The sequence below is a fragment of the Penicillium rubens genome (genome assembly GCF_028828025.1).
Source record: "Penicillium rubens strain IBT 27055 chromosome Unknown utg000003l_segment0_segment0, whole genome shotgun sequence".
In the NCBI taxonomy this organism is placed as follows: Eukaryota; Fungi; Ascomycota; class Eurotiomycetes; order Eurotiales; family Aspergillaceae; genus Penicillium; species Penicillium rubens.
In genome coordinates this window covers 6,619,425-6,645,586 of record NW_026890601.1, presented here as the reverse complement: position 1 = coordinate 6,645,586, position 26,162 = coordinate 6,619,425, and the positions used below count along the sequence as shown (strand labels likewise).

At 50.4% G+C, this 26,162-nt stretch overlaps 12 protein-coding genes across 12 annotated transcripts; 5 read left to right on the top strand and 7 right to left on the bottom strand.

Moving 5' to 3' along the window:
• Window positions 1-163: 163 nt before the first annotated feature.
• N7525_008768 (SIMPL domain-containing protein) lies at window positions 164-862 on the top strand (the record flags this gene model as incomplete). The annotated part of the gene is made up of 1 exon (XM_061214485.1): window positions 164-862. One exon carries the CDS (start codon window positions 164-166, stop codon window positions 860-862), a length of 699 nt encoding a protein of 232 aa, XP_061068916.1.
• Window positions 863-1,442: 580 nt separating this feature from the next.
• On the top strand, window positions 1,443-2,738 carry N7525_008767 (putative aminotransferase; the record flags this gene model as incomplete). The annotated part of the gene is made up of 1 exon (XM_002562830.2): window positions 1,443-2,738. The coding sequence occupies one exon, from the start codon at window positions 1,443-1,445 to the stop codon at window positions 2,736-2,738; it is 1,296 nt and encodes a 431-aa protein (XP_002562876.2).
• Window positions 2,739-2,818: 80 nt separating this feature from the next.
• Window positions 2,819-6,500, bottom strand: N7525_008766 (uncharacterized protein; the record flags this gene model as incomplete). Its single annotated transcript, XM_002562829.1, has 2 exons — window positions 2,819-5,824; window positions 5,877-6,500. 2 exons carry the CDS (start codon window positions 6,498-6,500, stop codon window positions 2,819-2,821), a joined length of 3,630 nt encoding a protein of 1,209 aa, XP_002562875.1.
• A 610-nt stretch (window positions 6,501-7,110) lies between these two features.
• On the bottom strand, window positions 7,111-8,105 carry met16 (phosphoadenylyl-sulfate reductase (thioredoxin); the record flags this gene model as incomplete). The annotated part of the gene is made up of 2 exons (XM_002562828.2): window positions 7,111-7,856; window positions 7,922-8,105. The coding sequence occupies 2 exons, from the start codon at window positions 8,103-8,105 to the stop codon at window positions 7,111-7,113; spliced, it is 930 nt and encodes a 309-aa protein (XP_002562874.2).
• A 983-nt stretch (window positions 8,106-9,088) lies between these two features.
• On the top strand, window positions 9,089-10,634 carry N7525_008764 (phosphoserine phosphatase SerB; the record flags this gene model as incomplete). Its single annotated transcript, XM_002562827.2, has 3 exons — window positions 9,089-9,913; window positions 9,971-10,228; window positions 10,289-10,634. The coding sequence occupies 3 exons, from the start codon at window positions 9,089-9,091 to the stop codon at window positions 10,610-10,612; spliced, it is 1,407 nt and encodes a 468-aa protein (XP_002562873.2). The 3' UTR covers window positions 10,613-10,634.
• Window positions 10,635-11,298: 664 nt separating this feature from the next.
• On the bottom strand, window positions 11,299-12,549 carry N7525_008763 (lipoate synthase; the record flags this gene model as incomplete). The annotated part of the gene is made up of 1 exon (XM_002562826.1): window positions 11,299-12,549. The coding sequence occupies one exon, from the start codon at window positions 12,547-12,549 to the stop codon at window positions 11,299-11,301; it is 1,251 nt and encodes a 416-aa protein (XP_002562872.1).
• Window positions 12,550-13,362: 813 nt separating this feature from the next.
• N7525_008762 (uncharacterized protein) lies at window positions 13,363-15,312 on the bottom strand (the record flags this gene model as incomplete). The annotated part of the gene is made up of 3 exons (XM_061214484.1): window positions 13,363-14,355; window positions 14,415-14,644; window positions 14,679-15,312. 3 exons carry the CDS (start codon window positions 15,310-15,312, stop codon window positions 13,363-13,365), a joined length of 1,857 nt encoding a protein of 618 aa, XP_061068915.1.
• A 1,464-nt stretch (window positions 15,313-16,776) lies between these two features.
• On the top strand, window positions 16,777-18,547 carry N7525_008761 (putative ribosomal assembly complex component Ipi3; the record flags this gene model as incomplete). The annotated part of the gene is made up of 2 exons (XM_002562824.1): window positions 16,777-17,121; window positions 17,183-18,547. 2 exons carry the CDS (start codon window positions 16,777-16,779, stop codon window positions 18,545-18,547), a joined length of 1,710 nt encoding a protein of 569 aa, XP_002562870.1.
• Window positions 18,548-19,379: 832 nt separating this feature from the next.
• N7525_008760 (2-deoxyribose-5-phosphate aldolase) lies at window positions 19,380-20,177 on the bottom strand (the record flags this gene model as incomplete). Its single annotated transcript, XM_061214483.1, has 1 exon — window positions 19,380-20,177. The coding sequence occupies one exon, from the start codon at window positions 20,175-20,177 to the stop codon at window positions 19,380-19,382; it is 798 nt and encodes a 265-aa protein (XP_061068914.1).
• Window positions 20,178-20,685: 508 nt separating this feature from the next.
• On the bottom strand, window positions 20,686-21,212 carry N7525_008759 (uncharacterized protein; the record flags this gene model as incomplete). Its single annotated transcript, XM_061214482.1, has 3 exons — window positions 20,686-20,898; window positions 21,018-21,099; window positions 21,157-21,212. 3 exons carry the CDS (start codon window positions 21,210-21,212, stop codon window positions 20,686-20,688), a joined length of 351 nt encoding a protein of 116 aa, XP_061068913.1.
• Window positions 21,213-21,521: 309 nt separating this feature from the next.
• Window positions 21,522-23,263, bottom strand: N7525_008758 (putative siroheme synthase; the record flags this gene model as incomplete). Its single annotated transcript, XM_002562822.1, has 2 exons — window positions 21,522-22,885; window positions 22,939-23,263. The coding sequence occupies 2 exons, from the start codon at window positions 23,261-23,263 to the stop codon at window positions 21,522-21,524; spliced, it is 1,689 nt and encodes a 562-aa protein (XP_002562868.1).
• Window positions 23,264-24,381: 1,118 nt separating this feature from the next.
• On the top strand, window positions 24,382-26,075 carry N7525_008757 (proteasome regulatory particle lid subunit RPN5; the record flags this gene model as incomplete). Its single annotated transcript, XM_002562821.1, has 5 exons — window positions 24,382-24,465; window positions 24,521-24,577; window positions 24,642-24,878; window positions 24,931-25,419; window positions 25,473-26,075. 5 exons carry the CDS (start codon window positions 24,382-24,384, stop codon window positions 26,073-26,075), a joined length of 1,470 nt encoding a protein of 489 aa, XP_002562867.1.
• Window positions 26,076-26,162: the final 87 nt, after the last annotated feature.

The window sequence follows — 26,162 nt, the reverse complement described above, 5'->3', positions numbered from 1 at the left end:
ATATGCCCCAGTTCAGTCTCATTTCAGACCCTTCACGAAGTCCCCAATGTTTGCTCCACCATCTGATGTCCTGAGGGCTATTTAAACACCAAAATCCCTCGTTCTACCCTCATCCCCTTCTCCATCCCCATCCTCTTCATTCCTGATGGAACAATCATCAACCATGTCTTCCCTCAACATCACCCTACGAGGCCACCACACGGCAACTCGCTTCCCAGAACAAGCCATGGTCTATCTCACAGTAGAATCAACAGGCGAGTCCGAAGCGACAGTCATGTGCGAAGTCAACTCGACCACCAACGATCTCCTTAGGGGCCTAGAGATCCCCCCTGCAATAGAAGAAGACGGCACAATCTCCCCCATCGCGGTATCAGACATATCCTTCAGTAACATATACCTCACAACCAAGAACCGCAATGCACACGACTCGAAAAACGTCTCCGACAGTCCGCGCATCTACGACGCCGTCATCACGATCTACGTCATCTTCTGTGACTTCAACGGACTCCACAGATTCATCCAGAAGGCCGATAAATATCCCAATGCCAGATTGAATAATGTTGTCTGGTACCTCACCGATGCTACCAAGGATGATATTGGTGCAGAGTCGCGGAAGAAGGCTGTGCGAGATGCTGTTACCAAGGCGAGTCAGTATGCGGAGGCTGTTGGTTTTGGGGATGTTATTCCTGTGGATATTAGGGAAATTGATGAGTCTTTGAATCCTTCGGCTCTGCCGCAGAAGCCTACTTATCGTCATCCCAGTGGGGTTAGCTTGACGCCTCAGGATATCGTGCTCAACTGCTGCGTGCAGGTTGTTTTTGAGGCTTCTTGTGATATTGGATCTGAGGCTAGGACTGAGTGAGTAGTTCTTTTTGGGTTTCGGCGTTTGATGGATGGAGGATGGAAGGGATATGTAGAGAACGGTGACAATCTATGCTTATGGATGGAATGGACTTTTGAATTTGGTTATTCTGCGTTTTTATTTTCAGGTTGAAATCTCGTTCGCAATTTTATTATCTTTTGTCAACTGTCGCATTCCTCAAATAAAAATTTATAGATCTCTATAGTTCATGTTCGGCTTTTGATGTGGGGTTGATATCTTCGGCATTTGACGCCAGGAAAGAAAAAAAGGCCGTTGGAAGTGGGTTGGATAAGAAAATGCTGAAATAGTAAACCGAATGAGGGATTTGATAAAAAGGAATATTTCGTTGGGAACATCAACATCAACATCCACTTGGAAGGTTGGGATGCGCTGATATCTTGTACCAGTCACCGCCCACGCCCTTCGGGTACTCATCTTCTCTCCACTTGGAGATACTCAACACTTGCCATCTACGGCCGATAATAGCCGAGCCTGCGGATGTTTAAAGGACTTCCCTCGCTACCGACTGCACCGAAACTATTCTCCGCACTCACCGTGAAAACTTTTCAAAACCTGCAAAATGACTCAATCGGTCCTCTCCCGACGGGCACAAGATGTCGTCGATGCCGGATCCGAGAATCCCATGTGGGATGTGATGAAGGACACATGGCACGCATCGACAAACCCCACCGGCTACGTCAATGTAGGCGTAGCAGAAAATGCCCTGATGCACGACGAGCTCTTAGAATTCATCAACAAGAAGCTCGAGCTACCGGCAAAGTATCTCACATACAACGACGGCGGAGGCGGCTCTTCCAGATTAAAGGCCGCTATGGCCGCCTTCTTGAACCACAACCTGAAGCCAGTGATACCTCTCGAGCCGAGCCATATCATGGCGACCAACGGTGTCTCGTCTGCGATTGAGCATGTTGCGTGGTCATTCGCTGATCCCGGGGAGGGGATTCTTCTAGGAAGACCGTACTACGGCATGTTCATTCCGGATATGTCGTTGCGTACGGGCAGTTCTGTGGTTCCGGTTAGTTTTGGAGAACTCGATCCTCTCAGTGTCGAGGGCGTTGATAAGTACGAAGAAGCATTGCTGGAATTCCACCGCACCACCGGGAAGAAAGTCAAGGCTTTGATGCTTGCTCATCCTCATAATCCGCTTGGGCGCTGCTATTCCAGAGAAGTGCTCGTTAAGTTGATGCGGCTCTGTCAGAAATACCAGGTCCATTTCATCAGTGATGAAATCTATGCGCTTTCGGTCTTTGAGAATACCGTTGGCGAACATCCACCACCTGTCAAGTTCGAATCGGCACTCTCTATCGATTTGACTGGAATTATCGACCCGCGTTTGGTTCATGTCCTTTGGGGTATGAGTAAGGACTTTGGCGCAAACGGTATCAGACTTGGTGTCATTATTTCCCAGGCCAACCGGGATATTCATATGGCGTTGACGGGCCCATCGCTTTATTCTTATGCTTCTGGAATCACGGATCACCTGACTGCTCTCATACTTGAAGACTTCGACTTCACCACCCGGTATATTCAGCAGAATCAGAAGCTGCTGTCAGAGTCTTATGCGTACACGGCGAACTACCTGAAAGAGCACGGGATTGAATATGCAACGGGGTGCAACGCTGCATTCTTCGTCTGGATGAACCTGGGAAAGAAATACCGCGAGCTTCACCCGGAGGATGAGTGCGAGAATGTTGGGGAACGAATCATGCAGCGCCTTTTGCAAAAGAAGGTCTTTTTGGCCAGCGGCTTCCTTTTCGGGTCTGAGAAGGATGGGTGGTTCCGAATTGTGTTTACACAGGGCCATGACTATTTGAGCGTGGCTTTAGAAAGGATAAACGCAGCGCTTGAGGAATAGAATTGTCTCTTGCCGTCGTTACAGAACAATCATCATGAGCATTAGTTTGGATTGTTGAGCTTGCTGATTCGCGTGCTAGATCAAACCTTGGCACCTCTCTTAGCTAGCATTTCTATAATCTCTGTGTGACCTGCTTCAGTTGCCGCATTGAGCGCCGTGCCATAACGTTCCCCTTTCACGGTGACGTCGGCCCCACATCTGAGGAGCATTGAAACAATTTCTCGATGACCTTGTCGCGCAGCCGCGAGAAGCGCTGTGTTTCCCTGCTGATCTGGGAAATTGACATCAGCTCCGTGCTTGAGTAATTCTTCGACAGCACCTTGATGACCAAAGAATGATGCCACCTGGATTGGTGAGCTACCATATTCTGTGCCTCTGATGTTCGGATCGGCTCCATGCGCTAGGAGTACTTCGACAACATTTTGCCAGCCATGTCCAGATGCCATCCGTAGTGCAGTGCCGTATTTTTGGTTATTATAGTCGGTGTCAGCATCTTTCTTTAGCAGATCAATGACAATATCTGGACAGTTGTGAGTAGATGCTGCGAGGAGCGCCGAGCCATATCCTCTATCTCCGATGTTGACGTTGGCCCCGTTCTCGAGTAGGATTTTGACGACTTTCGGGTGGCCTGAGCGACATGCCCTGTACAGCGCTGTTCCGTGCCATTTGTGATTATAGTTGATGTCTGCGCCTCTCTCCAGGATGCTGAGGACAATATCTGGGTTGCCGAGATGCGAGGCCATGTAAAGCGCTGTACCGTGATGTTCGCCTGTGATGTTGACGTCGGCGCCCTTTTCGAGGAGGATTGGAACAATGTCTTGGTGACCGTAGACCAGAGCTGTATAGAGAGCCGTGGCGTGCAGTTTGTGATAGGAGTTGACATTGGCACCTTTGTCCAATAGTAGCGTGACAACATCTGACTTGCCTCCGAGGCATGCCGCTGAAAGCGCCGATCTTGAAGATCGCAGTGCGAGTGTTGAAGACTCGTCTTCTGTGTTGACATCAATGTGTTCCTCTGTCAAGATATTCTCGACCACCTGCTTCAATCCAAAGTAACTTGCCAAAGACAAATCGGTCATGTGATGAAAGAGCGTGAGCCTACCTCCAGGAGTCCATCCAGAGGCTGTTACCCACACCCATGCCTGATGGCGGTTACAAAGTGTACGCGCATCCTTTAGGGACTGGTCAATGTCTGTGGCCCCCTGTGATAGAAAATGAGACGGCCAATGATCGGCGGCGTAGCAGAAAAACGGAGGCAGTTGCTCCAAAGTAACGTGGTTCGGGTCATTTAGGTCATAATCATCGTCATCCCAAAAGTCAGCGTCTTTAACGGAGGCGCGAAGATCAGGGAGCATCAAGAACTTGAAACAAGTTCTTGATATGGTTCTGGATGATTTGGACATGCTCAAGCGTCCTTCCCATGTACCCCGGCCTGAAGGGTCAATGAGGAACTCTCTTGCCGTTTGATGAATGAAAAACAGCTTTGAATCGTGTACACTGATGAAGAGGCCACTTAATCCTTTGACAATGCTTTCGAAATTGTTTTTAGGCCATAGATCATTCTCCAAGGCTGAGTGTGACGTGAAATCTTCTTCTGCCAAAGCCAATGTCAAGGCAACGTTAGCCTCGTCAAGAGTAAGAGGCCGTGCCGCAGCAAGGATGATCTCAAGAAGATGTTGAGTTTCTTCTTGGCATCTGCTTCTGCCCAGGATTTTTTCATACGCTTCGGATAACTTCGATGGGATATTGTTCAACAATTTTTCGACGCTGGACCGCTTCCCGTGGCGGCTCGGGTCCTCTTTGATCGTTTCGAAGATGACATAAAGCCATAAGTAGGTGCGGTTTTCCATGGTTTTGAGGCGTTTAGAGATTTCCAGCTGATCATTAGCGGTGAAGTTGCCTATGATCTGGCTCACATGATCGTCAATTACCAGGTCGATCTCCCGCGTGATGGCGACAGACTTCTTATCGCCGTCAAAATGCAGATACTCTGTCGTGGAGAACCCACTAAAGTTTCTTTCTATCTCAGCGTACGGTCGACTGGTTATAAGGAAGCTCAGTTTCGAAGATAACGCCGAAGAGCCCTGTGGCTGGCAATAGAAATCTTTGAGTTTGCTGATCAATTGCAACCTGCTTTGTTGCTCGCATTCATCCAGAGCATCGAAAATGCAGACAATTTCTCCAGCGTGAGGGCTCTTGGCGCAATCGAGAAGGATATTCCATAGTTCAGAGAAGTTCCTTACAAGAGATTTGCCGTAATTCTTGTGAGCAGGCAGAGCTAGCTTGATCAAGGCACCGCTAGGGTCGTGACTAAAAAGCTGGTGGAGTACTGCACATAGAGCATTGACGCTATACATGCGGTCTTCGTAGCCATCTTTAAAGAAGAAGTGACAAACGGTCGAGGTTGTAACGTTCAAGGATAGTCGTCGTTCGTCAATAAGCGCTCGCGACAAAATCGATTTTCCACATCCAGGTCCAGCAGAGAGCCACAAAAGCCCAGACGTGTTGCTATCGCGCCATTTGCAGAACTTTTCATCGTTGAAGAACCATTCGCACGTGCCTTGAACTCTGAGACGGTTGAAATCTTTGTAGCCTTCATAATCAGAAGCTAGATCGTGTAGGAGATCTTTTTCCGCCTTGTCTTCGTAGTTCCCCTGAGTTTGTCTTTGGGTTTCATCGAGGACTTGGCGGATCTCCTTGAGAATAGCACTTGACTCTTGAATTTCACGTAGTTGACGACCCCAGCGCTCTCGAATCTCCGTCTCGTTGTCGTGCGAGATCAGGCTGCTGCGAGCCTCTGATAAAGCTTCAATCTCACTCGCCTTCTCAGCCCAGTCATCCTCACCCGCCACGTTCTGCCATCCCCGTGAAAGCTGGGTCTTTGAAAGATGGCATATAGCGCGGGCTTGATATTCAATGATGTAAGAATAGAGCTTGGCCAAAGGCTCGATGAGGTTTTCGTAGTGTTGTCGGTGGGAAGAAGACAGATAAGTCTCTTCAAAAATTGCCCAATAGACTTGAACATCGCTGATCGAGTTGAAACCCTTCAGCATAGCTACATCCGGTGTGGCAGCACCTGTCAGTAGCTAAATATACATGTATAAGTATGCAATTCAAAGCAAAAGACATCGAACTCACAGGAAGAAGGATGGAAACACTGGACCAGGCAAGCGCCGCATATGGTTGAGTGCTCACGGCACGTTTGACAACAGGATCAGCCCATAAGAGAACTTTCGCTAGTCTCTCGGCTTGCTTTCGGACAATGACATTATTACCCAGGAGAGGAAGCCGCCATTGCTTCTTCTCTCGTTCTTCCAGCAGCTGCGTCACGACATCTTCGACAAACTCCGAGCTTGAAATATGATTTTTGGTGGTGGGGTTACCTTGTATAGAGGCCAGATGGCTCGCGTAATCTGTCATCAACTCTGGCTCTCGATTCTCAACTACTTCGTAGGCAGTAGTCCATATGTCGATGTCCTGGACTGCACTTGTGGACGGAGCGGGCGGTGAACCTGCAGAGGGCGAGATAGATGCTGCAGCTTGCCCAGCTTGTAACTGTGCGGCACACACAGCGGTCGGGAAAGGACTAGAATCCACCACGGAAGGGCTTGTAGCTTGTTCTGAGAGACTGGAGGCAGGTATTGAATTTGTAGAAGGCGCGATCATCTCTGGCCCTACAGGCGGAGAAGGAGCGACCGCGCTGTTCCCCTTGGGATCACCGCTACTTGCCTTTCGGGGTCTGAATCTCGGAAGCCACTTCATGTTAACCGAACAATCGTAACAGAATCTGAGCAATCGCTGGTAGAAATAGGGACAGGGGTGAGAGGTGAGAATAAGTGGCTTATACTCAATCAGATATTCCCAGCCCCATCTTTGGGCGCCCAATGATTGGCGTAGGACTAGCGCTTGGCATGTACCCCTCCATTCGACGATTCAACCACATTGGGATAAGCAAACTCCGAGGCATTTTACTGGCTTTCTAATGAGAGATTCCCTCAAGAGGAAAGAAGGAGTATGGGATATTAGGGTTGGTCCCACACGTGACCGCCACTTCTATCACAACAGATTTTGGGGCTATTACAACATATTTACATATATGAAAATGGAGTGCGAAGATTAGAATATAAAATGGTCGTGTTTTATTTCATTCATCGTATGAATATCATTATCATGTCTCAAACAATTCCCATGGTGGGCCTGAGAACTAAACTCAACCCCCTGTGCAGGGAGGACGTATGTTGTAAATGCGAAGAGTACTTTTTGTACCGTCTCTTGGTAGAAGGAAAGCCGCTGGAAAAAAACAGACAAGAAAACAGATAGGTATCACAAAGGAACGCCGAGAGGTATGCAGGGAAGGAGTCAAAAGGAAATATCAGACAACAGGCGTCAACTGCGTTTGCAAGGCCTGTGAGAGGGCCTCCTCTTGACGCTTGCGCTCCATCTCCATCAAGTACTGGGCATACTTGGACCGAGGGTTGTGAATACCACACTCGGTCTTCTGCTGTCCCTTCCAACGACCAGAGCGCTCGTCCTCTCCCTCAGCAACGGGCTGGGTGGAGTGCCAGTCACCAATGCTCTTATAACCACGGTCGAGGAGCTCGTTGTAGGGCACATCGTTCTCCTTGACGTACTGCTTGACCTGGTCAAAGGACCAGTTGGCCATTGGGTTGATCTTGATGAGGCCGGCCTCGTCGACTTCAATGATGTCAAGGTCACCACGTTTGCCTCCTTGGCTGCGGCGGCGACCAGTGAGAACGGCATGAACATTCATCTCACGGTAGGCACGCTGAGCGGGCTCAACCTTGGCCACCCAGTCGTAGAGTTGGTCGTCGACTTCCCAGAGCTTAGCGCCGTACTTGGCTTCGAATTCGGCAGTGGTTTCAACGCCAGCGGGCTTGTAGATGTGCACATTGTTGTTGGGGTACCTGCGGCGTACACGGTCTACTAGGGACATTGTCTCCTCGAAGTGATAGAGAGTGTCGAGGAAGACGAGGTCGACCATCTGGGGACGAGGCACCTCCAGCTTCGACAGCATGTCTAATGTAACAAGACCTGTGAGACCAAAGGCAGTGGTCTGGAAGAGATGAGGAAGCGAAGTAATGCACCATCTCAAGATCTCTATAAGGAGGAGTCAGATAAAAGGGGCTTCGGAAGGAGGGGTCGTTATGGGTATTAATACGAACCTTGAGGTTCAAGGAATTGCAACTGGCGGTTGAGGAACTGAAGATGGGGCTTGGTGAAAACAATCTCGGGAACATAGTCCTCGCTAGAGCCAGAACCAGCACTGACATAGCCCGACTCAGTCATGTTATCGTGATTGTCAACGCCCTCCATCTCGGAAGAGTAGTTGGGCATCTTGGCCGGCATGATGTAAAGTAGTATTGCACAGAGATAACGTTGACGAAGAGAAAGAGATGATTGAATAAAGGATTCGCTTGAAGAGACAGAGTGGGAGTATGAAGAACAAAGTCACAGATGACAATGGGGGCAAGAATATAAGGACAGTAGAGGCAATCACATCATCCGGAGATCCGTCCCTAGCATACTCTTCATCCGATATTCTTCATTTCAAAGACTCAACGACGCAATTGGTCAGTTGCCAGAGTGGGGAATGAAAACCACCCAAGCACGCCATCGAGGGCGATTGCGTGCTTGAACGGTTTTACCTCACCGCCTTCCTAATGCGAAGACGAATGTCATTTCAAGAAGGCGGTAAGACCACTGGAGGCGTTGTAGACTCGGACCGGCAGAATATCAAAGCCGATTCTGCCCCCCGGGCCATGTTCTTGCGAGAGAATGGCGTAGAAGGTCATTTAGGGTAGCTTATTGATTCCAACCCTGGAAGGTTACCCCCCCTTGGTAATTGACGCTGACCAACCCAGTCGATGATAAATATCTCCGATTATAGGAGTAATCTTCCAAAATTTGGATCCATATCTCCTAAATCATATAATGTTAGCAGGTTTCTTAATCACCAATAAACCGGGGCATACGTACCATCCTGATTATCATACTATGTACACCGTACATATATTGGATAATGTACTATACCCATGAATAGAATGATCTGACTCTGAAGTCATGGTGGATCTGGATGAGGTACTAATCTTCGAACTAAGCTCATCTAAACCTGGAGGTGGTCCATCTCCTGTGACCTCACTCACTCACTCACCGTCAATTCTGCCAGGCGGTCACACACATGAAGGGGGAAGTCAAAGTCACGTGTATCGTTGGTGGGACCGAGTCCCACGTGCCGATCGGCGTCGTTTTTGATCTTCGGAAATGTGGGATCTCTCTAAATAGTGTCAACTCGCAAACAACTGTTTACCGGATCCGTTCACTAGTAGTGCATGATGGCAGAGTCTACCCGCACCACGAGGCCATCCCTCGGCCAAATGCGCAGCAGTTCATTCCTGCAGGACCACCAGCAGTACAAGCCGATGGCTCCAATCAATCCAATCAGTCAAACCATCGGTGAGGTTCTGGCTAACCAGACAGAAGATCAACTGGTACTTAACTCGAATCCAATCAAGCCTGATCCGGAGAGGGTCACCGACAGCGGCATCATTCACAGCATTTTCAACCACCAAGCAAATCCCCTTCCAACCGGCACATCGCAAGTCGTCGCGACCATCTACTACAAATCCAACAACCCCGTTCACCCCCACTACCATCCCGACTCAGGGCCTCAGAATGTCCCAGGCGACAAGATCCCAGCTCCTAAGGTGCCCGAAGGCTCTGCCCCGACAGAAGACATGGATAAATTCCCACGGGAGCCGCCTGCCCCAGAGCCCGAGCCACTGGATCACCTATACGGGCCATACGTCTCTCAGCTGTGCTTGACCAACTTCCTTCAGATCTTGGAAACCCTTCCCACGCCCTACCAGCGCATGAACACCTCGCACCGCTGTCTTGACCGCGACGAACACCCCCGCGTCGTGGAGGTCACATTCTCTCCCCCGCCAAACCCGGAATATCTCTCGTTCCCGGATCTACGCAAGCATGAGAGCATTTGGCGCTTTGAGCGCGAGTGGAATGTCGAGGTTGTCCTGCAAAAGGAGAGCGTCTTCCGTCGTCACAAGCGCTTGGCTGTTTTCGACATGGACAGCACATTGATTGACAACGAGTGCATCGATGAAATTGCCAAGTTCATCGGTGTCGAGAAAGAGGTTTCCGTAAGTTCTTCTTGTCAAGGCTTCAATTCTCTAAGTCAGTGACTAACACTGATGCAGGAAATCACTGAACGTGCTATGAACGGCGAACTAGACTTCACCGCATCACTAAAGGAACGTGTCGGTCTTCTCAATGGCGTCTCCGCAGATGTCTTCGAGAAGCTCAAGTCCGTCCTCAAAATCGCGAAGGGTGCCCGTGAGCTCTGCCGCGCATTGAAGGCTCTGGGCTACAAGATCGCAGTAGTGAGCGGCGGGTTCCAGCCCCTCGCCGAATGGCTCGCCGGACAGCTCGGTATCGACATTGCCATTGCCAACCATGTAAGCCTCTCCTGCTTTCTCTTACTATTCACATTTCCTCCGATCTGACCTTTGATCCAGCTCGAAATCGACGAGGCCACCCAGACCCTGACCGGGAAATTGGTGCCGTCCTACCCCATCGTCGACGCCGCGCACAAGCGCACTCTCCTCAAGTCCATCGCCGCCGAGAACGGCATTCCCCTCTCGCAAACAATGGCTGTCGGCGATGGCGCCAACGACCTCCTGATGCTCCACGCTGCAGGCCTCGGCGTCGCCTGGCGCGCTAAGTCCAAGGTCCAGTTGGAAGCTCCCGTCCGCATCAACGGCGAGAGCCTTGTCGATGTCCTCTACCTTCTCGGCATGGACAACGAGGACATCGCGGAGTTAACCTCCGATGTCCAATAAGTCCTTGAGTAGTTAAACGGGCAACGCGCCATTTCAGTAAAGTATACACATGTATGCTGGCGAATCTTGCTCTCCGATCTCACTTTTTTGGATAATTATACCCCTCGAAGAGTCTAGCCTCAAACGCCGCCAACAGCTGGTTGCGGGGCTTGACTTGGAGTTCCCTTGTGTTGAAGAGTTGTGGAGTTTATGTCGGTCTTTACCTTTAGCAGAGTCGGTGGTTGTGACGGATAGGACGTAGTACGGAGTATGGAATGATTGTATAGCGTGTGACTTTTGTCCCTGTTGATACTTGCGGCGGGTTCCTTTTGCATTGAGGGCGGATGTAGTGGATTGGTGAACGAAGCAAGCTCAGACCATGATCTTGACATTTTGAGATTTGATATAAGGAAAGCAGCACTGAGTTGATTTCTAGTGCAGCTTGAAATTAGGAACAGACAGAAATAGGCCACGAATGACTTCTCCAATGGTGATACAATGTACATTCCTGTGCTGAAATGTTGGACTGTTGTTGAAATGACAAAACCAGCGAAAATCCCCTTTATGAAACCCCCAAAACCGACAGCCCAGAAAGATGGAAGAAAGATAGCGCCAGGAGGGTAAATGACATGTGCATGTAGTCAGAAGACAAGAAAACAGATTTATTTAGGTAGTTGAATCGGATTTTTGTTCAAATGCAAGACATTTCACCGGGTAGCCTCGTCAGTAGTAGCGGCGGTCTGGTCAACAGTGCGTTCAGCGGTGCCAGAGCCAGCACGACGTTTCTTGAGAACATTCTCAATGAAGGCCTCGCCAGCCTTGTAACTGCTCCGCACCAAGGGGCCCGAAGCACAGTACAAGAAGCCCATATCAAGGGCACGTTGGCGCCACAGCTCGAAGCGATCAGGGGTCACGTATTCATGAACAGCCATGTGGCGCTTCGTAGGGCGCATGTATTGACCGAAGGTCACAACGTCGACGTTGACAGCGCGGAGCTGGCGCAGAGCATCCCAGAGCTGCTCATCCGTCTCGCCGAGACCGAGCATGAGCGAAGTCTTCGTAACAAGTTCCGGAACAGCTTTCTTCGCAGAATCGAGCACACGAATAGACTGCTGGAACGTGGCGCGACGATCACGGACAAAGGGCGTAAGCTCCTCAACAGTCTCAACATTGTGCGCATAGACGTCCAGTCCAGACCGCGCAACCAATGCCGCCATCTCCGTGTCACCGCGGAAGTCACCCGTCAAACACTCGACGAGCATACTCGGCTTCTTCTGCTTTATTTTGATAACTGTCTCGGCGAAATGGCGCGCACCGCCGTCCACGAGATCGTCGCGGTCCACACTCGTCAGCACCACGTACCCCAAGCTCCAGCGGGAAATGGCCTCGGCGGTGTTCTCGGGTTCGTGCGGGTCGAGCGGAGGAGGGGCGCGGGATGTCTTGACGCTGCAGAAGCGGCACCCGCGCGTGCAGGTATCGCCCATTAACATGATTGTCGCTGTGGCAGAGGACTTGTCGCTGCCGCCCCAGCAGTCGGAGATGTTGGGGCACCGGGCCTCCTCGCAGACGGTGTGCAGGTTCAATCCCCTCAGGTCCTTCTTTAGGCGCTGGTAGTTCTTTGAGTCTGGGATGGGAGTCTTCAGCCATTCGGGCAAACGAGTCATTTCCTTCTTGCGGCCGGCGGGGCCGACAAGCGCGGTCTTAAGGGCGTAGGCTTCGGATGGGTCGAGGGGTTCATCTTGACCTCCTGAGACAAAGTCTGAGAATGAGGGTCCTGCATTCAGCTTATCCTGGAACTTGGTTGCTCTCCGCCGTGTAGTTCCTGGTGTGTTCGTGGCGGATGAGGAGTCTGTTGTGGCATAGCTTCGGCAGCCGATGGGAGCAGTTACTGTCAAGGATGGGGATATTGTGGTTCTGAAAGACGACAGGCGTCGTAGACTTCTTGTTGGAGCTGCCATGGTGTGTGAGTGTATGTTATGTGAATCAGAAAGCCGAACTGGAGTTTGTCTGGGCAATGGATCCCGCGGAAAAGTATGACTAATCGGTTTCGCCGCAACATCGGGCGGGAAAGTATGTCCACCCGTGGACCATTGTATCCATGGGGAACGAGGCAATGATATGATGTTCAAAGATTCCAATTGGAATAATGCTTAGAATACTATAAGGAAGCAACTTGCTTATTCGGACTCGTTGCTTGATGTTAGATCCAATATAAGGACTACATATGTACAAGGCCTTTCTGTATGTTCTTTGCCCTTGTCAGTTCTATAGAAAGATGAAAAGGCGCTAGAAAGCATAAAACTTACAGCCGAGGTTTCTATATATGGCCAGGGATTTGGAGTACTGGTTGATTATGCCATTATTATTATGGTTGCTATGCTATTGAAACACTAACTATAGATGCTTGATCCCCAACGCACAAAATTTACCAAAGAAAGTTCCAGAGACCACGCGATGCAAGGGTATGAAAAAAGCAAAAGCAGAAAGCAGAAAAAGAGCAGAAAGAGACGAGGGAGACAGTAGTTGGATGGAAAGAGATCATGGACAAACGGATAGAAGAAAGAGAACTCAATGATTAGAGCGAGTAATGGTAGGGAGACAGACCGATATGAAAGGAGATAAGGATAGACGGTAAGAAAGAATTTTGGAGAAGAGAGTGCAGGAAAGAACTCCAGCGGAAAGAAGAGATTGAAACGAAAGATAGACTTCGGTCAGGTATAGCGAGGTAATAGGATAAATGAAGGCAAGGAAATGTTGGATGCAAGGAGTGATCAATGCGAAGCATTGGTTTCGAGCACTTGGGCGAGAACTTCAACAGCAGATTTCAAAGTAGGATCTGATCGGCCGCAGATGGCGAACAGGAGGTTATCCACAATTCGCTCGAGTTGTGTCTGGAGATCCGCGCTGCGAGAGCTGAAAAGGGGGTCCTTGGGCTTGCTGGCAGAACCGGGTGGAAGCTGGATCCCCAGTGTATTGTATGCTTTTTTGGGGACACCGTCGATGGTGTAGGCGTCTTTGCGCGGAGAGGTGGTCGGCTTAGTTCGGCAGGTGGTTGATAGAGAAAGGAGGTAGTTTCGAGCGAGGAGGGCAGCACAGAGACCGTCGAGGAGGTTCTCCGTGACATCGGGGAATATAGTGCGGAAGGGCTTAATGAGGGCCTTCTCGTCGTTCTTGCGAAGGAATACCATGACAGGGGATGCGAGGCGGAGCATATGGCGAGGAAAATCTTTGACAGAGTGGTCGAGCTCATCTAGAGTCCATTCATGATCGTCCAGCGTCCAGTCATGGTGCAATATTCGTGGCTTTTCATCTTCCTGTTCCGACATGGGAGACTTTCGCCCTGGTGCGTGAGTTGTTGGTGGGGATGATGCCTTTGGACTCACGCTGCCCGATCTGATTTCAGGTTGTGGGCTTATCTCGCGCTCTCCCTGCGTGGATTCAGGCTTCTCGCAGATGACGGTTGATCCGACACTGTCCGAAGAGGTCAATGATCCTGGATCAGTATAGGCATCGTCGTCGTCATCGACTTTGCTACCCTCAAAGCTGTCAAAGGAATAGCCGGAATCGCGAGTTCCGTAACCACTATCAGACATATCAAGCGGAGTGTCCGGGCTAAATGCGGATACTTCCTCTTGACGCTGATCCGGCGTTGTCGGTACGGTGTTTGGCTGTAAGCATGGCGGTGGAAGCAGTGGAGGCGATGGTGATGATTGTCGAGCGATATCGACAAGTTTCGGTTTTGTTTTGCTAGCGACGACGAATCTCTATATTGGGGTTAGTTTTATTTCAATGACATCTCAGAGTAAGGAAGTGTCCGGCTTACCACAGGTTCTTCGAGGGCCTTTGCCCCCGGGATGATGTCCAGTTTTGGCATTGGAGGATCGTTCTCAACAATCTGGAACTTCCGCCGATTGGTGAACTCTTTTGTAGATGTTTTTTGGGTCGTCCACCTTGTCAACCGGGACCCCTTGCAGCCATCTTTCACAGTATGAGAAGTTGCTAGGAACCCAGCTAGCTTCACTCGAGACTGTCGCAGTCCGAGGACGTTGGGGTCTAGGTGAGCTCCCAGGAATAAGGACTGTCTCACTACTCTCTGGCTTCGGAGATGCTTGAGAAGGTGCAGCCTTCTTCGGAGATTGGGGGTTTGACTGTTGTGCATTGCCAGACTCACACTGACGTACGAACTCTGAGTGGGCTTCATGAACATTCATGACATCTGTTCGCGGTTGATTCTTCCAGTCTGGGGGGCGGTACGCTGTGTATTGTATCTTTTCCCCAATTTCAAGTGTTGCTGCCTTGGTAGAAACTTCCGGCTGAGTACCAGGCTCATCCTTCTCATCCTTCCCGTCACTTGATCGAACAGATTCATCGGAGGACTGTGAATCAAAGTAAGATAACTCAGGACCCGTGCTTGCGGGGCGTGATTCTGATATAGGCGGGCTGGGTAGAAGGCCGAATGCCTCCAAACTGCCGCAAGTCAGGTTTTGGTCTGAGCGCCATGTTCGTAGTGTGTGGTCCGCCGGTGCTTTTGACGGCCTCCTTGTCTTTTCAGGAAAGTTGGGGGGAGGGCCTTCCAGGGACGCCGGGGATGTCGGAAGCATTAATTGAAATGGTTCTTTCATCCTTCGAACCGAGCGGAAGGGTGACATGCAAGCTGGACCCCGATCTGTGGTGCGCCGTGATGCTGAGGTCGAAAAGTCATGCGACTCTATGCGCGGCATCACTGGTGACGGTACAAATGATAGTGACGGCATCTGTCTACTTCGCCTTCGGGGTACATAGGTGGGAGACCATCGGCGCGGTGATGGAATAGGCTCGGCCATTGCCATCACATCGTGGCTCATCGACGACGAGTTTGAGCCCTGGTTTCTTATATGTGTTTGAATCTGGGCCGGAAAACATGCATGGCTAGGTATGTCTGTTGCACCGGAGTCCATATTGGACAATGGTATTCGCGGCTGAAAGTAAGAATCCTGGCCAGAAATGTCGAAGAAAAAAAGCAAAGCGTGTTGCACAAGAGTAACCCAGATGAGATTGCAATCCAGCTTGTTTATTGTTGAAGTTTGAAGTCAAAACAAACCGACCTCGGTCCCTGCAGGGGCTCGATATGTCCTTATACAGCGACTGTGGCGCTAGTCAGCTAATTTAAGGTGGGGATGGTCATCAGGCTCAAGTGCACATCCCTTGACAGGACAACAACCCTGCCATGAAAGACGGAAAATGTTCAACGGATTCCCCCTTCGAGCGCAAAAAGAGGGTCCGTCGCCTGGCACGAACACTTCACTTGAAGTCAGATTCTATTAGGCACGGGCCAATGTAATAATAGTGGGAATGAGGTCGCGTCGTCCTTGCATTCCAAAGAAGATGAGAAACCGGGACAACGACGGGCAACAATTGGCTCCAGATCTCAATCTTTCGTCCTGCAGGAGCCCGTCAACGTGGAGTGACCCATTCGGTGGCTCAACTCGTCATAGCTAGGTGCCGACTGGGTACTTGGAATGAGACATTGGGATGCAAGAGGAGGGAGAAGGGAGCCATAGCGAATCAGACCCTTGAGAAGGGCAACAGGATCAGCCAGAGGGTGTATTAAAGCGGGTCTTCATTGAATCTTGTGTTTCGTCGCAACAGCAATCCACCCCTTCTTGTCGACTTTGGACTATCCCTTGCATGCATCTGGTTCATACCAATGATATTGTATATATCAGCATAATTTATGGAGGTTTGGATATAAATGCCTGGTGAGGGCTTGGCCTGATCATCCTGTGCACTCAATTTGTGTCGGAAAACAGAAATTGTTTCGATTGATAGACTGACGCAAGATGATCCCTCATACCTGCTGAGCTCGGTTGGCCCAGATGGGGCTGACTAAGAATGATAGATCGAACTCCTGGCGGGTCTAACATAAAACACGGCACAATTAGTTGATAGATGTATTGCAAACAATTGCTCTGTCTATATTGAAGAAAGATCGGAGAAATCTTTAGAAGGTTGCATTAGTTAGAAAGCCAAATTGGTTAAGATAGATCACACAAGCCCTGTGGATGCACCTGGGCTGGAGGTTGATTATAGTCCAAACAGTGCAAACATCTCGTTATCAATCGATTAAGAAAAAAAAAGCTCGGAATGGGCAACTTTCGAAACCAACCTCCCATATTTCGTATGACAGCCTCATTCTTCAATTCCTGATGCTTTCCGAATCATTTGTGGCGTCGACGCTGTCATCCGCCAAATCTCCGACAGCCTCCCTCAGAGATGTTGGGGTCTGCATCCACGAATTGCAGCCCTCGTCCATACTGCGATCGACTTTCAAGAAGAGCTCAACTTTGACGAATTGTCTGGCTGTCAGCCCCTCACATATTTTCACAGCCCAAGCAGACAAGGCTGTCCTTCACGTGTACAACCGGGAGAAGGGTAACCAAGAGGGCGTTGTTCCATTTCCGGAGCGGATACGCAGCATTGCTGTCGCGGGGGGCAAGTATGGTGATGTCTTGGTTTTGGGCACCGAGGGTGGTCGATTAATTGTTTGGGAGGTATGTTGCGCCTAATAGATACATCTCCCCATGCCATTGGTCTAACAGCTTCTTTTTCAAGACATGCACAGGACGCCAAGTAGCCACAACGGCCTCCCATTTGCAACCGGTGACTTCACTCGTCGTCGACCCCACGTCCAATTTTATCCTGTCAGGCTCCGCTGATGCCAGTGTACATGTCTGGTCCTTGCCTGGCATTCTCTCGTTCTCGAAACCCGCTCTTAGCGCGACTCGCCAACCCACGAATTCACCTATCCGAACTTTCTCCAACCACCGCGCAGCTATCACCTCTCTTGCTGTTGGGCATAGCAATGGCCGCCATAACATTGTCGTATCAACCGCAAAGGACAATACTGCGATCGCATGGGACTATCATACCGGTCGTGCTCTAAGAACCTTCCTTCTTCCCTTATCCGCAACATCTGTGGCTCTAGACCCCGTCGACCGGGCTTTCTACGTCGGATATGAAGATGGCAGTGTGCAATCAGTAGACTTCTACCGGAGTCAGTCTGCGCAGCATCCTCTTCACGATCCTTCAGTACAATCAACACCCGCACAAGTGTCCATGGAGGACCGGTGGCTCCCTCCCTCGGCTGAAACAGGCTCAGCGAAGGCAATCTCCCTTACATATGATGGTACCACGTTGCTCTCCGGCCACGCGAATGGTAAGGTGCTGTCTTGGAATGTCGCGCGGCGAAAGTACACATCATCAGTTGCCGACTATACGCACCCGATCACCAACTTGGTAATGCTCCCTCCGGGAGGCATCCCTCACCCTTCCTCAGATTTGAAGAGAAAAGCCCATACAATTGTCAAGCCGCGCCATGATAGCGGCCTTTCCGCCCCGAACCATGCCCCTGGCGCCGTTCCCGCAGAATACATGTTCCACACGCAGATCATTGCGCCATCCGACTCCCGCAAACCAACAGAATTCTCTCAGGCGCTTACCCACTCCTCTTTTCCCACCTCCATGATCGAAGATGGTCTTGCAGAGCTCGCGGCATTCCGCCAGCCTGGTAGTGCGGAAGTTACCCGCGTTGCTTCAAACGCTGTGCCCGCCAGAGAAACCCTAGAGGACACAGCTGCCCGCGATTCGCAGGTCACCGAGCTAGAAAATGAGGTGGCTGTGCTCAAGAAGAAGGTTGCGGTGAACGAGACTGCTCGCCATAATGCAGACGATGAGGTTGTACAGCTGCGCTCGGACCTTGCCAATCTGCAGGATTACATCAATGAGTTGCATGAGAAGCAGGAGGCCGCACAGCAGGAGAAGGTCCTGCGGCAAGCAAGGAAGCAGGAACACGAGACGAAGAAACGGGAAGCTTGGCTCGCTGCAGAGAAGAAGGGTCGCAATGGTGATGCAGTCATTCAAAAGATGGACATTGATGGTGATGTTACCAGTGACTCGGATGATCCCAGTGATGAATAAACAAAAGCTTTGGATTTTTTGGTTCGCATGTCAATGGGTCGGCGCAGGGTTTTTGATAGTATATACTATATCATTTTGGAGCTTCCAGGTCAATAATAAAAATGTCCGCCACGTTCTTAGGACTATGCATATGAGTGCAATTTAACCTCCCGAATAGTTTTCTCGTACCTTCATACGATTCTCATCTACGTCTTTGAATGGGCGGGCCATTAGCCCTAACTGTGCTCTTTTCATTGGATCACAGCTCAGGCCTATGTTCAACACTTACAAGCTATATTGTTTCAATAACCATCTGATATCTGATTCTCGAACAGGGGTCTCGGCTCCTACAATATGAGGTAAATATATACCTTGGAGGGGATGGTCTCATTTCCTGGTGGGCCAGGGTGTTCGCCAGGCAACCCCCGAAGGGGTAATGCAGGGCCGTCATGACATGAAGCGCAAGGGTGACAATTATTTTTACAGAAGCTCTACAAGCTTCTCTACTCTCGTTCACCAAGGGCATATCTCCATGGCAATTCGGATTTAGCAAGGTCTCAATCCTTGAGCATATATCATCTAGGTTCTTATCCCGTTGCTCCCGCCGTTCCCTCCCGTTGGGTCTATGCGCAGGGGGGTCGATCCCTATACAACTACTACACAGCGATATTGATATTGGCTCCCAGAAAAAGGGCAAGGATTCGATTGATGCTTATTGTGTTGATAGCAGAGAGTACTGCCGAACAGTAAACAAAGAATCTGATATCTCCCGAGTCTCCATCTCCACTATGAAACTCCACCTCTAACGTCCAACCACACACCCCAAGACATATTCCGGGGAATCTCAGAAATCTCAAGCAACTGCATGGCCGCATCCCTGTTCGAGAACCTCGCCCTCATCGATCTCTTTCATAATCTTAACCCCAGAACTAGTTCCAATGCGATTGGCTCCAGCCTTAAGCATACGCAACAGCTCCTCCGCATTGCGAATACCACCACTAGCCTTGATCAAGCAAGTGCACCCACACATCTGCGCCGCAAAGTTCATAAGCTTAAGATGCTGAGCACTGGCACCGCCATTCCAGCCCGTACTAGTCTTGATGTAGTCGGCGCCAGCCATACACGACACGATCGTCGCATCGATGAGCTGATGTTCCTCAAGCTCAGTCGCCTCTAGAATCGCCTTGAGGACAATTGGCGTCGGCGCTGCGTGGCGCACCGCAAGAACATCGTCGAACACCTCCTTGTACCGGCCCTCTTTCAGTAGGTTGTACCGGATCACCATGTCGAGTTCCGTGGCGCCCTGCTGAACGGCCTCTTTGGCTTCGCGCACTTTCTCGATTGTCTCGTGCGTGCCTTCCGGGAACCCGACCACGCATGCCACCGCTGTGTTGCTGCCTTTGAGGTGGCCTGCGGCCCGGGCGACGTGCTCCAGTCGCACGCATACGCCGGCGAAGTCGTATTCAAGGGCTTCTTTGCACAGCGTGTCGATCTGTGAGGCGTCGACTGGAGTCGTTAGGAGGGTGTGGTCTATTGTACGATGGATTTGTGTTGGGATTGGTGGCTGGGTCAGGGAGCGTCGAGGCAGTTGCTTCTTCATGTTGGCTATCTTGTCCGCCCATTCGGCGTTTGTTGCTGGGATTTCACTCATGCTGGGCGGTTGGTGTAGTGCGCCTTGCGTATGGAAGCACGCCGCCGGTGTGGTTTTAGGGATTACTTCCGGGAAATGTGTTCAATTTCCTATTTCCTACTACACTTGGCATAGAGGGGAAGAGGGGATGTCACGTGGCGCTTCTAGGATCATCATGACGACCCGTGATTCATATTGACACGATGTCACCTTGAAGAGGCGGTGTTGTGGCGCTAAGAGACTAGTGTGTGTCTCGGGCTAGCACTCTCGGTAAATTTTGGAGAAATATCAAGTTCACTGGGCAAGTATCAACCTGTAGTATATGTATATTTCGAAGGTTGTTGTAGCAAAGTACTAGAATAGGCTCAGTTGAATATCAAAAGTGCATTGTAGGATGCCTCGCATATGACAAGCTCCCTGCCAAAGACAACAAACCGGAGGACCTAAAACCTGACATCTTGGTCCATTAGGCGATTTTTCCTCCTTGAGGTTACATTTTAGCAGCAATTCAACCGCTTTCACTGTCTGCTTATTGACAGCTCTTGCACTCCGGCCCACGGACATCATCCACACGGCCAACGCGTCGCGGACCAAATCCCGGACCACCGCCACCTCCACCTCCGCCTCCGCCTCCTCCACCGAATGAGGTTGTGCTACCTCCCCAGCGAGAGCGGGTAGTATATCTGTTTTTCTGGTTGTTGATGTTGAAAGAGGAGTTTTCGGCGGCGGCGTATGAGTCGAGCTGAGACAAGTTAGATTGATCTCGTTGCGGAATATGAAAGAGCAGCGGGCTGAAAGGAGGAACAAAATGAAAGATAATGTTGCGTATAATAAAGCTTGTAAGAGATAGTATGTGCTTACCGAGAAGAGGGTAGTAAAGTACAAGCCGAGGAAGAAGTAAATGCTTTCGATGAAGCGGGTGAGTCGCACGGTGAGCGGGGGGCTATGGGCGCGCTGATTAGCGGTTTGACTGGTTATAGCAGAAAAGGGGAGAAATTACCTCTGGAGAGCCTGTCCGTTGGAGAAATATACTGGCTTTGGGGGTCTGGCAGACATAGTGGAGAGTGGTTGTCAGAATTGAAGATGTGAATGAGGTGGAGTGATCAACATGGCCGGGGCCGGGGTTCCACTAATTTATAGCCGCACCTTCCTCCGTACATCGTATAACAACATATCAACCTTGGAACTTTGAATGGCCTACATGTGTTTCGAAGTACTAATATCTTTTCAAATAATACATGTATTCTTCAATGATCATGCATATCTCATTTCTAGGGGTATCTGAATGCTGTCTATGTACATTGCGCACCACGCCCATCGCTCGGAAAATATATATATCACAAAAAAAAGAAAAGAAAAGGTGAATCACTGCTTCTCGTCCATGGACACAGCGACCACATCCACTTCACTACGGAGTTCATCCAGTCCATGGAAACCCTCCTCAATCACCCATCGCTGGCCTTGGGGATTGTGCAGCACATGGCAACTGGCACCCACGACCAGCAATCCCGGTGGTCGCGAACCTGCTTCTTCAAAGGCCAAGCAAACGTGTTCCAAGGTCGAGCGAATGACACGCTGGTCTGGGCATGATGCCCGCTCAACAATCGCACAAGGTGTCTCCTTAGGCCAGAGTGTGCGTGATTGCGGACCAGTGTCTTCCGCGGGGAAGGTAGTGAGCGACTCCACAAGAGCAGAAAGTCGGTGAAGAGCCATGAGGAACACCACAGTCTGGGTAGGTACATAAGTGGGAGGGTTTGGAGCAGCTCCCTTTCTGCCAGTTCCTGTGCACACAAGGACCTGGTCGGAGACGCCGCGGTGGGTTGCTGGGATATCGGCGAAGAGGGAAGCACTCATAGCGCTGGTGATGCCCGGCAACACGACCGGAGAATAACCCTCCTTCCTGAAGAACTCGAACTCTTCCGCTCCACGTCCATATAGATATGGGTCTCCTTGTTTCAAGCGCAGGACTTGCCGTCCCTGCTTTAAAGCTGCTAAACCCATCACGAGGAATTCCTCCTGCGCCTGGTCTGCGTTGCCAGGGAACTTGCGCGCAATGTGGACTTCCGTTCGGCGAGGGATCAAGTCCAGGACTGGAGCGGGGACGAGCTTGTCAGCGAGGATGATGTCGGCATTATGGATTGCGTGGTAGGTGGCGCGGGTGAGTAGGTCTGGATGACCGGGACCAGAGCCTGCAAGCACGATCTTCCCCTTCTTTGAGAGGGCGTCGAGGCCGTTGGTGCCATTTGTGGTGTCATTGCCAGCTGTATAGGCCTTCAGGATGGCATCCATATCGGCATCGGTGATAGACACGAGCTTCCGGAGAGGCCAGTATTCACAGATTTGAGACAGCCAACGCACCCTTCTTGTCTTCGCGGCGGCAGCATCGCCTTCTGTGACCAAGTTGTTGAAGGTGTGTTTTTGGCCTGTACTATCGTCGTCCTCTCTGTCAAATATGCCTTCTATTAGCCCAGCAGCACTGTCCTCTTCCCACAGCCGCCTCCTCACAGCACCAAGTCTGTCGATGGCCGTTCCAAGGTTTTGAGGTAGGAAAGAGGCAATCTCTCTCCGCAGCCGAGATGCAAGCTTGCATCCGCGGCCGGAAGTAGTGATTCCAATGTGTAGAGGGCCGTCCGAGTAGGTGGAAAGTAGGGTGAAGGAGCATAGTTCGGGAGCATCTGATACATTCACTGGGATTCTGAGACGCCGGCAGAGCTTCGATATGTGTGGACCTAATAGGAAATGTGAGTATGAGTGGCTTGGTAATTGGACAAGCAGGTCATACTTAATGAGTTGTTGCTACCCAAAGTGACAAAGACCAAGTCGACAATGTGATCGACTTCTTCTCTACCTAGGGTTGTCAAGTCCTTGTCTTCGAATTCATGACGAATCCACTGGGCAGAGCCATTGGCAATGTGTTCAGATAGTGTGAAGTGCATGTCATCGGTCTCCGGCGCAATGATGATCGGCGTTGCGCCGACCTCCAGGCTCCTCGCACATCGAGCGGCAGCAAGAGGATTTGAACCGACGATCAAGTGGACTTGTGATTCTGTATTCCACGCAGCCATCAATGGCACCGGTGGTTTGGGATCGCATGAGGCGTCCTTCATAGTGAAGTATAGTAGAACGAAATGTTAAGCCCCGCCAATGACTTTATCAGTAAAAGATATGCCAGCTTCAGAGAGGAAAAGAAGACCAAATTGCGGAACGCTCTGGAGTTCCGAGGATTCAAAAGAATCGAAGCTTGTATTTAACAAAAGGAGGCGCCAATGAAGTGACTTTCTAGACTTCCGCGGAGAAAGCGGCGAATATCAAGAGTGAGTAAAAGGCCTGTCACGATTGGTGATAACGGGCGATAAGGATATCGAAGTGGGGGATGATCCTGGCGCAATTGACAGGAAGCCCTGAGGTTTGAATTTGAGGATAATCAAGTGTCAGGCAAAGGTCCTTGAGGTCGATCTTATACCATTGAGTCATATATAGCAAATATATAGCAGACACACCACTCTTTTCCAAAATTTTCTATAGATCTTTATCGCCTAAAACGGTTAAAGCCAATTGCGTGCTTATTAACACGTGACCCTAGATGCCGGGGAAGGGCAGTAGGAGATATACCCAAAGTAGTTTAGTGAGAGTGTGCAGGTAAAAAGATGTGCGTGGTCATTGGCGATACTTTCAACATCACAGTATGATGATCCAAAGGCCACGCACAATCATGTACCGCTCCAGCCAGTCGATATCTATATTGATATCTAGGAAGTGTCGGGATTATTATTTACCTCTCTGGAGGCTTCCAAGAGTTGGTCAAATGGTGTTAGAATCCGATTCAGATACTCTTATATGGTCTTTATGGTATGTGGCATGTTTAACTCTATGAAAAGAAAACATGGACCAGATGAAATTATGTAGATTGTTGGCTCTGGTTTAAATGTCCAACTACCCAGAAAAGACTAAATAAAACTTGCTGGAAATCTTCTAAAGTGCCAGACAAGAGAAGTAGAAGGCCCAAGACAAAGCGATGTTTCGGTCCACGGGTCACGTGGGACAGAGCTTCCAGCTCCTAAGGGCGCGCAACACCGGAGCTACAAGCATCATCTCATCATCCTCTTCCATTCCACGAATCTCACGTTGTCAAGCGCAACAGACGTATTCAAATACATTCTTTTTACCAACTCAGCCTATTAATCTTTTAAATTGACTCACCGGTCTCTCAGCCTCATTCGTCATCATGTCCGGCGGCCTGCTGAAGCCCGAGAAGGACTTCACCAAGGATGCCGACAAGCTCATCCCGGAGGCGGAGGCTCTCGCAAAGGTACATCCACACTCGTTATCCATATAAAAGCTGATGCTGACATACATGGTTCTAGACTGATGTCCAGGGAGCAGTCGATAAGCTGTTGGGGTTGGAGAAGCAATCCAGACAGGTATGACGGCGAGTGTCATCCCGGTTACCGATCGGACCAAACTAATCAAGATTCTCTTGTTCAGGCTTCCGATCTCGCCACTACATCGCGGCTGCTGATTGCCATTGTCACCATCAGCAAGAACTCCGGCGACTGGAACCTTCTGAACGACCAAGTACTGCTCCTCTCTAAGAAACATGCCCAACTCAAGCAGGCCACAACGAAGATGGTGCAGACGGTGATGACATTCCTGGATGAGACACCCAACTTGGAGGTTAAGATGTCCGTTATTGAAACTCTGCGCACAGTGACTGAGGGAAAGGTACGCTGAGAACCATTCGATTTTCATAGACGTGGCGCTAATTATCGCAAAGATCTTTGTTGAAGTAGAGCGAGCCCGCGTTACCCGCATACTTTCAAATATCAAGAAGACTCAAGGTGATCTCACTTCGGCAGCAGATATCCTGTGTGAGTTGCAGGTGGAGACATTCGGGTCAATGACGAGACGGGAAAAGACAGAATTCATCCTGGAGCAGGTCTCTTTGTGCATTGAGCGCGGAGACTGGACCCAGGCTCAGATTCTCAGCCGCAAGATCAACAAGCGGTACTTCAGCCGCAAGCCGAAGAAGTCGGCCGAGCAGATCGAGACGCTCAAGAAGGAGGCAGAGGAGCGAGAGAAGACCCGTGCGCCTGATGAACCACCTATGGAGGTGGACGACGACGTCACAGATCTCAAGCTTCGTTACTTCGAACAGCAGATTATCTTGGCCAACCATGATAACAAATATCTCGAGGTTTGCAAGAACTACCGGGAAGTCCTGGACACGGAAGCAGTTGAGAACAACCCAGAGCACCTGCGTGCCGTAAGTAAACCTTGCCCATCTCAGAATACAGGCCACCACTAACCCGACTATAGTCACTCGCCCGCATTGTGTACTATGTTGTCCTGTCTCCCTACGATAATGAGCAATCCGATCTCTTGCACCGCATCAAGCAAGACTCGCGGCTGTCACAAATCCCCGAGGAATCCCGCTTGTTGAAGCTGTTCACCATTCCTGAGCTGATGCGCTGGCCTATGGTCGCCGAGCAGTTTGGCCCCCACCTGTGCAGCACAGACGTGTTCGACGCCGAGGCGAAGCAGTCTACTGAGAACCAAGCAAACCAGAGGTGGCAAGACCTGCGGAAGCGTGTCATCGAGCACAATGTCCGTGTAGTGGCCAAGTACTATACTCGCATCCAGATGGGCCGTCTGACCCAACTTTTGGATCTGACCGAGGAAGAGACGGAGAAGTACATTAGTGACCTGGTCACATCAAAGACCATCTACGCTAAGATCGACCGACCTGCGCGGTTGGTCAACTTTGCCAAACCCCGGGATGCGGATGACGTGCTGAACGAGTGGAGCAGCGACATGAAGAATCTGCTGGGTCTGCTCGAGCGGATCGACCATCTGATCACCAAGGAGGAGATGATGGCCCGTATCCAGCCCACTCGCAGTGACAAGGGCAAGGCGCATTGAACTGGGTTGAGATGTATGAGATGAAAGCATGTATGGGACTTGACGCGGGGATTACTGCCACCGCGTGTAAATTAATTCGCCGGTAGA